The following is a 14,736-nucleotide window of genomic DNA, read 5'->3' on the forward strand; positions in this document are numbered from 1 at the left end:
CTATTTTAACTCATTTTTTTCTTGAATTGAAATCTAGTTTTCAAAAAGCGATATAAATAAAGCAAACCATTTCTTGTATTTTTAAGACAAGTAACAAATATGATGGACCCGGAAAGAGCAGGAAACCTCGAGCATATTGAAAGGATTGCATTTTGTACAAATAACTAACCGGAATTGAAAGTTCTACACCGTGTCACACACACGTGCACATGTAGATAGGGGTAAGGGAACTACAAAAATATATTAATTAATTAATGAGGACAAACAAAAAAAATGATGAGACCATGATTGCTTCTTCAAATCATGATCGGTTCTAACAAAGGGAACAACATCTTCATATAATTAAGGGCACAGCCGGATTGGACCAAGTATTACAAGGACAACATGATGTCACATTGGGCCAACCCTGTAGGCCCCATCTCTAATTCTCACAAATTAAGCATTTAATTTTTACATCTCTTTGTCAAGTTTTAGTTTTGTATCTCCATTCTCAAATGATCCACCAGCCTTGGGAAGCTGACCATTACTCGGTGCTGCTGCAGCACCTGGTGACTTAGATACTTCTGGACTGACTGGAAAAGGAGCCCTTAGAGTACCATTGGCAACAGGTTCATGTTGACTACCAGTTTCTGTTGATCTGGCCAACGAAGAACAGTTTGTTTCTGTAATGCGAAAGAAAATAGAAAAAACAAATAATCAGACAACTCAAAGAAAATAGTTGTAGGATACAAGTACAAATCTGCAAACAAAAGGGAACACAATCATCAGATTATACGGATATCAAATTTCCTTTTCACTTTCTATGCCAAACTTTGTTGAAGGTTCTTGGGAGGGATGGAGTGGAGCTTCCATGCCTTCTAACAAAAGATACCCTTAGAAGTTAAGGCTCGTCAAAAGGATTTGGAACACCATTCCCTCTAAGGAAAACCAGTCAGCAAAATCAGCCCTGGATGTTCACTAGCATTTAGCATTCGAAATATAGAAATGAAAACAATTATGAAAAACCTGATCCTTTCCTGATACTAATTTGGTATTTTGTAATTGGTAGCCCCTTGATTATCAAGGTTCCAAGGGACACCCAAGTAAGATCAGAAACTCCAAAAAATTCAAGACGCTTTTGATGTCCACAAACCAATACTGAGAGCTATGTAATAAGATTCAAAAGAAAGAAATATATGAAAGCAAATAATAAGCTAGAGAACAATACCTTTAATCTTTGCTCTAGCGGTGAACTTAACAAGATAATCCCGAAATGTAGTCAATACAAGCCTTTCTTGTTCAGCATATTTCTCAGACATGCCCTGCCCATTAGGCCATTGCGGGGATACTTTACGCCCATGGGACATGGACCCATTAGGGGAAGGAGCTGCCATGAACATTGAATCTTGCTCATGACACAAAAGCGCAAGTGTCCCAGGGGACATGGGCCTTCCATTCTGAGCATCTGCACTATCTGAAGCAGAATCTTCCATCCCCATTTTATCAGCTTGATTCCCACTTGAACGGTCATTGACCACCACCTTCTCAATGACAGGTTCTTTCTGGCCATCCTCCTTTTGTTGAGTTGAAGAAGCTAAGGAACTCTCCATCTGGTCATCTCTATCTGCTTGCCCGTCTGCTACATCTCTTTTGTCTGAAATGTGGTGAAGGTTCAGGGAGAGAAAAAACAAAAATTCAGACGACATTTGAAATGAACGATCAAGCATATAAATTAATGAACAGAGCACCATAGAGACAATTCTCAACCTATTTTACTGTTTAACGCAATTCAGCAATGCCCTTAGGATCTAAAGATTGATATCAGACGAAGACCCAGATCCTACAGGAACTCGGAATTGGTTCGGATGAACTGACCCCATGTGCAGAAAAAAGATACTTGGATTAGAGAACCCAAATATACTGTGTATTCTAATTAGATCAGGATCAGCCGATCCTTCGCATTTAAATTAAAAGTAACAACAACATAGTATGTGAGAATGTAGAAGTGTAGAACCGGTCAGCAGGTTGACAAATATGTAAGAACCAGAGAAGGAAAACATGGATTAGTACTGGTAATTATTATGGGAAAAGCAAGGCCTAAAATTTACAGGAAGACTACTCAAACATAGACTCCGGGTCAGCTGCCCACATTGATACAGGTGCGGCAGATCTCCACCTTCATGGGAAGATCCCACATGTAATTGGTCAACCAAAGCATAGGTAGAGTTATATAAAAGGACAGGGACACGCAGGTGTGCAGATCTACTGGCAATTGATAACTCCGAACCTGAATAGTGAATGAAAGCATCCATTTCTGGCCTTTTTTTCCTCCCATATATAATAACATATACCTGCAAGTTTTTCGGCAGCTTCTGCTGAAACTACCACCAAAAGGGAACAGAGTTCCTTCACATCCTGGGGTTGGATAATATCTGCTAGTAGAGACCTTCAGGAACAATTAATACTAGTTAGCATTAGTGAGCACAAGAAAAGGGAAACCAACACATATAAACAAGAACAATACCTGTAAGTAAATTTTGAAGAGCCCATTGCTGCAGGATTAGAAGTTCGAGGAACAACAGAAGGGAAGGAAGAAGCAGGTACAGAAGCTTTAAGATTATTTCCCTGGTAAAGAAAGGAAATATAACACTCAAAAATGCTCCCATGAGCTCCAAACATACCATCAGAACTCAAAACCATTCAGCGTTGTGGAAAGATATGCAACAGAAAATGTGACTAACTGGTAAATAAAAAGAATTTGCATATTTTTAGATTTCATGGTTAGGAGAATATAGTTTGCCTATTCATTTGCAAACAGACATTAGCTCTATTCTTGATGCAGAATTCAAAGCTATGGCCCATCTATTTAGAAAAAAATGTGCTGTAGCAGTAGTACAATCAATGCCTAAAACAACATAACTATCAAATTGTGTCTCTTTTCAATATTACAACATTGAAAGTACCTGTGGAAATGGTGCAAGCCTGTGAATAGGTTGATCTTTGCCATTTGGACCAAAGTAGAGGTCCTGGTTTTTTCTCTTCTTCGACGCTGGAGGGGACCCATAACCGGAGGACCCTATAGCCCCAGTAATGGCAGCATTTGCTGCCTGCTGGATGTAGGCCATAGCATTACCGTGGTCCCCATGAAAAAGAGACCGTCTCTCTTCACTGCCTTCAAAGTTCTTGCAGTCCAGGCATTTGCAATTTTCTGAGCAGAGGATGTTAGCTTGGAAACATTCACAATACTTCTTGAGGCATCCTGATTTCTTACAGTGACATCCCTTGTTGTGTTTTGCCACCATTGGGGCCTCCCCTGCTTCCTCCTATATTGCATTAATAGAAATCATGAAAACTAGCCACATTGGGATTTTTTTTTTTTGGGGGGGGGGGGGGGGGGGGGGTTTGTAAGAAAAGAAAAAGATTGGAAATTCAAATGTTTCCTTCCTTTGGAAATATTAAATACTTCATCCAAACCTAATTTTCCTTTAGAAGAAATTTAAAAAAAAAAATACAAAAAGTTTACTGAGATAAAGCTCTAGCAAAAATTCTTCATAGGTGGAAGGAAAATAGGTCAATAAAGATGTGCACATCTGGAAGGTTCTCCATACCCGTAATTCTTCTCGATGGAAAGTGACTTGGCAATTTTGATCATAGAGCAGCTAGAGAATGGTCCAGATTAATTACGAATCAAGTTCCTCCAAGTCAATCATACGCCCACCATGTATTGGCAGGCACATCAATGCATGGAGATGCACGATTTCATAATCCCTGATTCTTGTTTTGTTTTATTTTGCTACATGAATAACTCATTGGGTGACACTTGACATGTGAGCTAGAAACCTTGAGGGTTGTACCTGTCCCAAACATTTTCAACTCCATTGGACATGCCATATGGGGTCCAAGCATGCACTTATCCATGGGCTTCTTCTAAAACTATCCTTGTTGGAGCCACACTATGTTTTTTTGCAACTTGAAATCTGTTATCTGGTTTCGTTATAAGTTTTCATGCAATTATTTACACGTAATGTTTACGTATTGAGGAGTTGTTAAAAGCCTATTTTGCATAGAATGGTTATTTGGCATTCCCAATAAGCCTTGGTGTAAAAGATCAAGAAATTATAAGCTATAAATTATTTCATAACTAAAAAGGACAGCCTATTATTATGAAATAAGACCTTGATTTTTTTTCCTATTATCTTGACATATGTTCTGTTTATTGTCTTCTGAAACTGGAAATATGCATCAGGCATCAGGACATGGTCTCATTGGGACCTAGACATACTTTTAAGCATTTGTGGTTGGCCTTGCCCCTCCATTGTATGATTGCAAGTAATAGAGTCTCCAGCCAACCATAAAAGCGAGATCTAAAATCAATGATTGATCAGGAACCCAAAGAGGTTAAGCTTGGTTCTTGGTTGATATGAAATTCCTAAGGTATGGATAATAGTAAGCACAAGCCATCCTTTATATCCTACATATATAGATAAATTCCAGGGGAAACAAATAACAGAATGCAAGTGCACAGTACCTACTACAAAACTAAACTATTTTTGAGCTTTCCGGAATCTATTCCGAGTATAACATGAGTGAAATTCTCAATAACACCATAATTTTTTTTAATGAATAATAAATATATTAAACAACCCAAAAAGGGAGAAAGGGGGAGATGGGAGAAGACCACCGCTAAAAGCCACACAGCAGAGCCAAAATAGAAGAACCTAATCCCCACATAACAACAATATGCATCTCCTTGGGCAATCTACAAGGGGCTTGGGGTGAATAGAGGTTAGCTCAAGACCGACGTCCTTACAAATGGCATTCCAAATTGTGTCAGTAGATCGAGATTTGGAGAAGCATCTGCAAAGGTTACTTTAATCAGCACTAAGAGATCCAAGCACCGAAAACTAGCTTGTTGATGGTGTTAGCAATCAAAGACCCTCCAAAAGTAGAGATGATCCAAGTGCACTCCAGATCGAAAGACTGAGGTCGGTTGCGGCAGTACAAATGGAGTAAAAGACAAGAAGACAGATGCGGTTGGTGCGGTGTGCAAGAGAAGAATAAGTGGGAATGGTTTCAGGTTCAGACTTGCAAAGGTGCAAAGGGGGAGGGGGTAGGGATGTGGCGATGGAAGGAATGGGTGGGGAAACAAGAGGTTAGGGCTCTCCAGATGGTGTCTAGGGATACGAGCTTGGAGCAAGGAACTAAGAGATATGGGTATAAGATCAAGTGCCAAGGACAGGAGGTGGAGAAGACTCCATCTGGAGAGTGCAAGGGGTGGGAAAGGTTTGGGAGGACGGGGAGAGAACAGGGGGGATAATTGGAAGTCACAAGCATTCAAGGAAAGGAAGGTGGAGAGCGGGGCATCTTTAGGGATCCCAGAGAAGTAGACAAACCAAGGGCCTAACTTGAGGAAGAGGACCCCTGAAGAGTGCAAGGGGTCAAGCTAGAAGGAAGTGGAAGGCTCATGAAGGACTTTGGTGGACAAGGCAAAAAGACGAGGGATCTCAATAAAAGGAGCTTCCTCCAGACCTAGGAGGGGTTAGAGGAAAGAGAAATGGTCCAAAGTCTTTCTTAAGGAGGTAACAATAGACCCAATTTACCCAGATAGAATCATGACGAGGGAAAATTTTCCACAGGAGCTTGAGAAAGCTAACTATGTTGTGGTCTCTAATACGGTGGATGCCAAGGCCACCCTTAAATTTGGGGAGGCCAAGATTCCACATCTGCTAATTTTGATGCATGAAGATTGAGATTTCACAAATAAATCAATCATCATATCAAATGGATGGATTCAAGAAAATGTTCCTTTTTTCATGCAGGAACATTCTTCGTAAGTATGAAAAAGAGATGGTGGCATTGGATGAATACTTTTTAGTATGAAACAAATAGGTACAAGCTCTCTACATAGTTAATAATTTTCTACAGGAATCATGCATGAAGAGGTAATTTCAGAGAAGGCCATATCTCTTGTGAACTTTTGCCAAAATTCAATGAGCAGATAATTTTAAATATTCAAGAAATTAGAGAAATATAGGTACCCAATGCTTCAGGACGTAAAGAAAAAGGATCACCAAACTTCTTGATAATAACAGAAAAGGAAAAAGGAAGAAAAAAGATGGTGAACAAACCACAATGAACTGAAAGTACAAATATAATTACAGGTTTTCCATGGTGCCATTCCTACGAACATTAGACCCTTCCCACCCACCTCAAGAAAAAGACTCACTAAGTCATTATACACAAAAGATATTTATTTCATGAAAACAATAAACATCTATTATGATGAAACTGCAGATTAAGCGTCAGATATTAAAATTCAATGTTTACACAAAAAAAAACATACATAAATTCACAAACGATAATAGTGTTTACAATCTACAGAGTGAACACAATATATCCGTGTTTTAGGGATGTCAACACAGTGGCCATGCTCAATATCAGGTTTGCCTCATCTCTTATGGGGTCTGGCATGTTAAACAGGGCAAGGGAAATCTCACGGCCCTGTCCAGGTAACATTGAATAATCTGCAGATTCTTTAAAATCTTCCTGACCTACCCAAACCCAACCATGTCAGCACTACCATGTGTGATTTCCCCCAAATAGTTCACTGAAACAGTAACAAAAAACTGAGGGGCATCACCTCAAGGTTTGGCTATAAATAGGCAATGAAAAATTGGTGTATGCAAAAAGCAATACCAGGTTGTCAGGGATGATGGCTTTCATATGTTAGATCACTTTGATGTTTATATGCAAATGAGAAATCTATAGCTTGTAAAAATTGTATGTTCTCACCAAAATACCTGGGATGAAAAGTATGAAATGGTGCAAATGTAACCCAATTCTAGGGTTAAGGATTTTTGAAATAATTCCCTAGAATTTAGGGTTAGCCCAAAATCTTCTCTGTTGAACCAACAAGTAACTATCAAATCAGAAGGGAATGGATAATTTGCTATGGGTAGGTTTAGGGGTGTTTAAAAGGTTAATAAAATCTAACAGGATGATTTAAGGTAACAAGGATCCTGTGGGAAGAGCTAGAGTAGTGTTTGTGAGATGTTCGGGTTTCAGCAATTTCCTAGGGGATTATTTAAAAAGGTTCCAAAAGTCATCCTAGGGTTGATAGAGAATAAAGGGAATTGATCTTGGGAGGAAAAGGATTTAACGAAACTAATATGGAGTGGTTCGGGGAGGTTTTAGGGATGATGAATAGGGATGGATCACGAGATAGGATGGTTTCTTGGGTTTCTTGAATGGATCTTGGGCAGTCTTTTCTTTCTTTCTCTTCCCCTTTTCCCCCCTCCTATTTCAGACTTGCCGCCAGTCAGTGGAGGGCACATAGAGGGGCCAAGAGAGAAAAGAAAGGGGGAGAGGGAGTGCCGCAAGGGTTAGGGAAGGTGGGGAGGGGTTTAAGGGTGTCGCAGGGTGTGGGGGAGGGATTTTAGAGGGCTGTGATGGGTGAGGAGGGATTTCTAGGGCCTGCACAAGGAAGAGAAGGAATGGGCGAAGGCTGCAAGTGAGAGAGGAGGAAGAGGAAGGGGATGGGGGCTGCTGTACTTGTAGGAGTGTTGGTCTTGCTGAACTGATGCTGGAGATTGGAAGAAGAAGCTGGACTTGAAGAATTCTCTCAAAATACTCAACCATGGCCCTCCCAAGGAGGCCACAATCCTTGCTCTCAAATCTCAGATTCTTGTATTCAATTCAGTAAAAGTTCACAACGAGAGTATTTACAGCCTTACATAAAGAGAGAAAGACTCTTAACTGAGAAATAAAGATTTACTCAACTGGGGTTTCCTTTATAGACTATGATCCCCCTTAAACTTAAGTAAAAACAACAACACAATTTAAGGAATTTAACTTGTACTAAAAGACCTAATTATCCAAAGGAATCTTTATTTAAAATAGATTCCCAGTGGCATTAGAACTCACTTGACTGACTCAAACAAGGAAGTAAAAACTGATTTGGACTCCAAAATTTAAAGTATAAATTCTGAAATAAAAATAATTAACTAATTATGAGGGCAATATGACCAAATTGCCCTCAAAGGGGCTCATCCAGCCCCTAGTTGCACCATCTTGGTTGGGACTTGTGGCCGAAACAGTTGCATCTCTAAACCAAGAATATGTACAGCAATATATAGATTTCCATGCATCAGGAAAACTAAAAGAATATTGAAAAGCTGACAGATAATTTCCCTCAAATAAAAATTATTACTTCTGAAATTTGCTGATGAACCAAAAAGATTTCAAATATCAGAGAAAGAATGAGAACTGAAGGCAAGCTATAAAAGAGGAAAAGATAATGAACAGAAACACAATGGAAGGCAGTGGATACTTAAAAATAAGCTAACTGATTGGAACATGGAAACCAACCTTCATTGCATTATAAGCCACTAAGAAAGCAACACCTCCAGTTTATATTAAACAACAGCCAGCACGAGTGGTGAAATATCAAGCCAAGAGAAGTGAATAGAGGTGGAATGGCTGAATAATGAATCCAGAGCTTGTAATTGAATCATCAATACCAAGATATAAATCATTTTATACAAACCATACAAGCAAATTAACAATTAACATATCAAGCAAGATAGGTTGCATCAAATATTGAAGGAGTCCAACTAAATACCCTATTATCTCTAGCTCCATGTGGGCTGCTAGCAATCTTTGGCCGGAATGCATTAGGATTACGCTCCAAAGTAACTTCAACAGCCTCTTGCCTAGCAGCTTCATTCTCAACATTATTACAACAGTTTGCACAGTTGCACCCATCACAGTAAATTCCTGAAGCAAAGCATTCACAGTACCTAACAAGGCATGGATAAAGTTCATTTCACGTTTGTAAAATCATAAGGAAAAAAAAAAGCAAAGAGAAGCAAAACAATACATTAACTGAACACTACAACAGAATGAATCATGTTGCAGAAACCAATCACACTTAACCACATCTTTAATATAGTCAGCATTGCCAACGAAATTATGTAGGTTTCAGTCAACAGAAGATGAACTTGATTAATAAGCAACATTCGAGATATCTCATGATAAGGAATACCAACTGCCAGGAGATGAGGCTGTTGAGGCATTATATTCATATGGTTGTTTATGGTGATCCCTGACATCCAGGATGGATTTTGTATAAGGGCTTCATTAGTTCATTGTTGGCAAAGGTTTTCGACCTTTTATCTTATAGTTAAGGCAACAAGTGACAATTCAATGATGATTAAGTGCCTTATATGTAAGACCTAATTTTGTTGAATATGTTCCATCTACAATGGGTTAAAAACTTTCAAAGGATACATTCATCAATCATCATACATATCTGAAGACAACTCTAGATGCATTTTGATATCTCTTGTAACATCCTACGCAGAGTAATTTTCACACCATGGAAAGTTAGGACATACCCAAAAGCCCTAAGGGCTTGTTTGGTTACATGAATCCAGAGATTTGAAATCTCTGGATTCATGAATGTGAGATTTATACCCGTTTGGTTGTGAAAGTCTCTAGATTCATGAAATCTAGAGATTCATTTTTTTTACACTAAAAACGTGAATCTGTAGATTTATGGGTATGGCGTGAAATCCAGAGATTTCATCCCTACTATAAAAACGCTAAAGATTTGCACATTCAAAAAAATCACAGATGAATCCACAGATTTCATTCCACATATTCAATTAACCAAACAGTTAATTTTATAAATTATGACTCCATAGATTTGAAGTCTCTAGATATTTGAAATCTCCAAACTCATGTAACCAAACAAGCCCTAAATTAATCTATAATTAAATACCTTGAGTAAGGATCTTTATTTGTTCTCTTCACTTAAGTGATTTGTCATTGGTTGTTGATATCATTGGGAATCCACTAGCTATGAGTATCCTTCAATCACTTCGGTTACTCTTTATCAACTTGATCCCAAAAAGATTGTATAAGCAATTTGGAGATAGTGAAAGTCAAGTTTTATCTTGGTATTAGACAGAGGCAAGGCATGTCGATGAACCACTACAAATTCTTGAGTCCAAATTGTCTTTCCTTAGTCTTCACAATATCTTCTGGTTATCATCTTTGCACTTCTTGAGCCTATGGACCTCTCAATGTGTCATGGCTACTTGAATGATCATTTTGAAAGAATTTTTTATCCAAATTAACCCCAAAAGCCTGCCTCGATTCTAACAAACACATGGTTTATTGCATTGTCCTTAGCGCTACAAGTTTTCTCTCTTGAGGAATTCAAAAGAAAAGGGAGAGGGGAAAAACGAAAGAAAAAAAAGAAAACCTGAAACTTGCACCTTAGATCAACAGGTTAGACTGGTATTTTCTCAAATATCACAGATTAACAAAGCTCTTGGGAAGTTTTCACTGAAAAAAGAGATAACAAAATTAAAGATAAGATGAGAAAAGAGCTGTTTGACCTCAATTAACAATAACTAACACAAGCCCATAAGGCTACTCAGTTTTACCCAAATTTCACATATTGGTGTATCCCCCATCATAACACAAACAACTCAGTTGCTAATAAATTACTTTATGCCTCACATGGAGCATCCAAAATTTTACATTCCATTTCATCAGATGAGTGCAATTTTAATTACATCAATTGATCAACAAGAGACCTATGTTCAAATCCCTTTACCTGCTTGAGGTGACTCATCTCTTGAATGACCCTGTCCTATAGTTGAGGGGCTAGTATGGGCCTGAGGAAATAGTCAGGCCAAAGGACTAGACACCTCACTAGCCCTAAAAAATATTTGCTTCAATTGGAAATAGGTAAATGTGAAGTGTGTGTGCATTCCAAAATTGATCTCTAAGACAAAGGGAGAATAAACAATGCTCATATGAAAACTCTACATCATGACTATCCTCACAATTCAAACTTTATTTACAATAAGCTACATATTATTTCCACCAACTCCAATTTTAAAGCAAACTCAGTTCTATTTTATTGTGTATTATTCTTATGTATTAAAAATGGGCACAAGAAAGTATTTAACTTACAATTTCAAGCATCTAGAGTGTTTGCAATTGCATTGTTTTTGTTTCTTTGGTGTACCATCTTTTGCCTCAATATTAGGTCGCGGTCGTGATCTTGGAGACTCCGGCTTCCTAAAAAAAGACATGCAAGAGTTAGTGGTAGACATTAAAAGAATATTTCAAGATTGAGAATTTTCATCTTGTGCAGATCGGTGTTTAGAGAAGGTTGTTAACATCACATTCCCAAGGTCAATACATCAATTACACTGACCAAATAAGTCAAATTTTCCAAATAAAAAACAGGTTGATATATAAAAGAGTGATGACATAAGGGGAAAAACATTCAAATGGAAAGAAAAATCACCAGTCATCATGCCTTGCATAAACCAAGGTCTATAATATCCTACAAAAAGAGAACATTTACAGAAAATAGTTGTACTTCTTAATGCTTGAAAGCAATGAAAATTTTCAGTATGCTTCATTGTTTCTTAATAGATTCTAGACTTTATTACATACTTCTATTGAGAGTATTCCAGGAAAAGTTGATATTCTTCAGGTTCTCCAAAATAGATTTATTTGGAAGTACCTCACTCCTCAAGTCCAATTGCTTTGGTATGAATATTTCCAAAGTAGGATGCACAACCAATATGGATCACTAATTCAATGATATAAGGCATCTCATGAGGGGCATGATGACTTGATGTCATCCTCACCTTCCTCCGGCTTATCACCGGCAGTATGTTCAGGGTTCCAAACTCAACGGTGGCAACTAAACACGAGGGTTGTGCTCGTTGCGGGACTTAACCCAATACCTTACGGCACAAGCTGACAACAGCCATGCACCACCTGTGTCCACGTTCCCCAAGGCACCCCTCCTCTTTCAAGAGGATTCGCGGCATGTCAAGCCCTGATAAGGTTCTTCGCTTTGCATCGAATGAAAGCAAAAAATATCCCATGGAAGAAAGTGGTTGTCTAGAAAAGAGGAAAATAATGCAGTATTTATATCCTCGAAGTTCATAAATGAATGATAGTACTCCCATCAAGAATTTCAACTAAGGTGAGGGGGTCAAATTTAATCACGATAATAATACAAATGAACTGTGTATGGTTTATGAGCCACAATAAAGCATTTTAAACTTTGAATCAAACAAGAAACGGTTATTTGTGAACCAATTTACATCGCAATTTAACAAAAAGGAGCAGCATGCTAACTTTTTGCTTCAAAAATAAAAATAAGAATTACAAATCCGCTAGTTCATCTGAATACAGTCACTGCTCTAGCTACAAGATTACAACTAGTATGAGAGTGAAATTTAACTTGCAAGTTGTTGTATGTAAGTGTATATTACTAAATTCGATCTATGGAAAAAACCCTGCATAGATGAAAAGCATAGGAACAAAGCGGGAAAAAGAAAAAGAAAAAAAAAAAAAAAAACTCGAGATAATACGCCGGTTAAATTACACTGACCTGAAAGATTTCACTTCTAAACTAACAAACATAATTAAATTGCATGAACTTACACGAGTGGCAACGAAGGCCGAGGAGGAGGAGGCGCGGACGGGTGCGCATGCGAAAGCGAAGTCAGAAGGTTATTATTTTGCAGCGATGGCTGCAGTTGCGGGGGTAGTGGGGCTGGTGGATTTGAAAGTGGGAGTGTTGTTGTCGGCTGTTGAGGTTCCGGTGAGATTACTCCAGCCGATGCACTAGAAAACGTCGTGAAATCCAGCTGCCTCGCGAGCTTCTTCGGTAGTTCAGAGATGGGCGTCACTGTCGCCGTTGTTGCGACCGATTGAATCTTTTTCAGCGGGAAATCCCCGCCATCACCTTGTTCCATCCGCTTGTAATTCAAAACGTATGAAGATTCAAACAAACACGGCGAATCCAATCCGAAAGATTACTCTTCAATCATCCAAAAACCCTAAAAATACCTCAAATATTCAAACTTTTGGATCTCACCGGCGCTCGAATATCGGTAAGCAATAGATTACAACGAACAAGGAACCCTGCCGTGACGGAGCTACTCATTCGTGCCCTGCAATCCGGCAAATGTCGACCTGAAATCGTCACAAAATACCAACGTACGAGCAATCTCTATCGGCACGGACGGATTAACGACCAAAATATGATGCAAAGAAGAAGGATTTTGTAGCAAAAACACGTTTCGAGAGTAAAAATTGAAAGAAGGGAATGGGAGAGGAGAAGCTAATGGCCTTTGTCTCCTCCCTCTCGAGCTTTTGAAATTGAATTTGTAAATATTGGACGGTCGGATGTGGGAAGTGGTCCCATCAAACGGTGGATGCTTTGTGGATTAATCGAATGGTTGAAATTCATAGAGAAATGAATGGCACATTATTAGACACTAGATTAAAGAAAAGTGGTGTGAGTGGAAAGTGCGGGAGGAATTTTGTACTCTGATTTGTAAGTTTCAATTATCAGAAAGAAAATAAAATTGGCGCTAAAGAAAAAGTCTCCATAGATTATATTTTTGCGGTTTTGCTTTATGGTGACCCCTTCGAGCCTTCACTTCACAATATGTATCATCTCTCTTTTAGGCTTCGTTTGTTTGCAAAAGTGGGGTGGAAACAAAATATGTGGGTCTTATGTGTAGTTGGATAAGGAAAAAGAAAATAAAAGGAAAAAAATTTGTGAAAAATCGATAGTGGTGGGTCCTACTTTTTACATTACAATCACAAATTATATAGGGTTCATTAATAAAAGATAATAAAATATTTTACAAAAATAAACTATCACATTAACCTTGTGGGCATTCTTATAATTCGTGGTCAAAAGCCGTCGAGGGAGCACAGAGTGCTCCTCATTGAGAGAGACGATCCAGACTCTCTGACTTGTGAGGTGATCGAATTGAAATTTGGTAACGTATCGTGTCGTATGATATCTTCCAAAGAACTTTGATTTGATTTAATTGACACTAAATCAATTAACTTCGACCATTTCAACATTAGCTGACCACGTATCAAATATCAATCTCTTTGACAAAAACAAAATATCAATCTCGGTGTAGGCCAATGCCATTAAAACCACATTCTGATATGTAATTATGTATACCATTATAAATTACCAGGGAGCTACTTAACCCAAAAATAATAAATATCCATGGAGCCAACGAGGTAGAGCGGGGAAAAAGAGGCAGCTACCTACCATTGATGTACGTTTTCATTAATTATTTATCAACCGTACTCAAGTCTAAAAGGTTAGACAAAATGAACACGTGACATCTACTATAAGGTTGAGCCCTTTTAGATTTTCGACCATGTAAATTCAAATGTCAATTTAGTATTATTAGATTTTTTTTTTTTTTCTTTTTAACGTGTGGATTTTTTTAGATCATAAACTAATGTTGAGTTATTTTAATGCAATATATTACATATAGGTCCCAAAGAGACTAACACTGTAAGTTGCATTAAGTATATTCAAATTTCAAACGTGAAATGACTAAAGTACCCTTCAAGTATTTAATACATTGTATTAATATATAATTTTAAAAATAAATAAATGATAAGTAAGCATTAATTATATGATTAAATATATATATAATAACAAAATGCATTAATTTAAAGGGCATTGTTAATCCCTTGATGTTTAAAATTTGTATATTGCACTAAAGGGATCAAAAATTAGTTTGTGATCCACTAAAGATATCCGCCAAAAAAAAAAAACTCTTATTTATTTAAATCTAAACGCACAAGGATTCAAGTAACCTAAAAATCAAATAAAAGGTTCCATAATTCCATATAATATTGGCTAAAGTGTAGTTGGATGGACATGTGAATATG

At 37.9% G+C, this 14,736-nt stretch overlaps 1 protein-coding gene across 1 annotated transcript; it reads right to left on the bottom strand.

Moving 5' to 3' along the window:
• Positions 1-95: 95 nt before the first annotated feature.
• Positions 96-13,122, bottom strand: LOC149020917 (protein tesmin/TSO1-like CXC 5). The gene is made up of 8 exons (XM_089149148.1): positions 12,463-13,122; positions 10,966-11,073; positions 8,600-8,777; positions 2,943-3,302; positions 2,504-2,604; positions 2,331-2,425; positions 1,208-1,633; positions 96-662 (listed from the first exon to the last, which is right to left on the bottom strand). Exons 1-8 carry the CDS (start codon positions 12,774-12,776, stop codon positions 451-453), a joined length of 1,794 nt encoding a protein of 597 aa, XP_089005274.1. The 5' UTR covers positions 12,777-13,122; the 3' UTR covers positions 96-450.
• Between the last annotated feature and the right edge of the window lie 1,614 nt (positions 13,123-14,736).

This window comes from Hakea prostrata, chromosome 3 (assembly GCF_041222555.1).
Source record: "Hakea prostrata isolate BN-2017 chromosome 3, UWA_Hpros_2, whole genome shotgun sequence".
NCBI lineage: Eukaryota > Viridiplantae > Streptophyta > Magnoliopsida > Proteales > Proteaceae > Hakea > Hakea prostrata.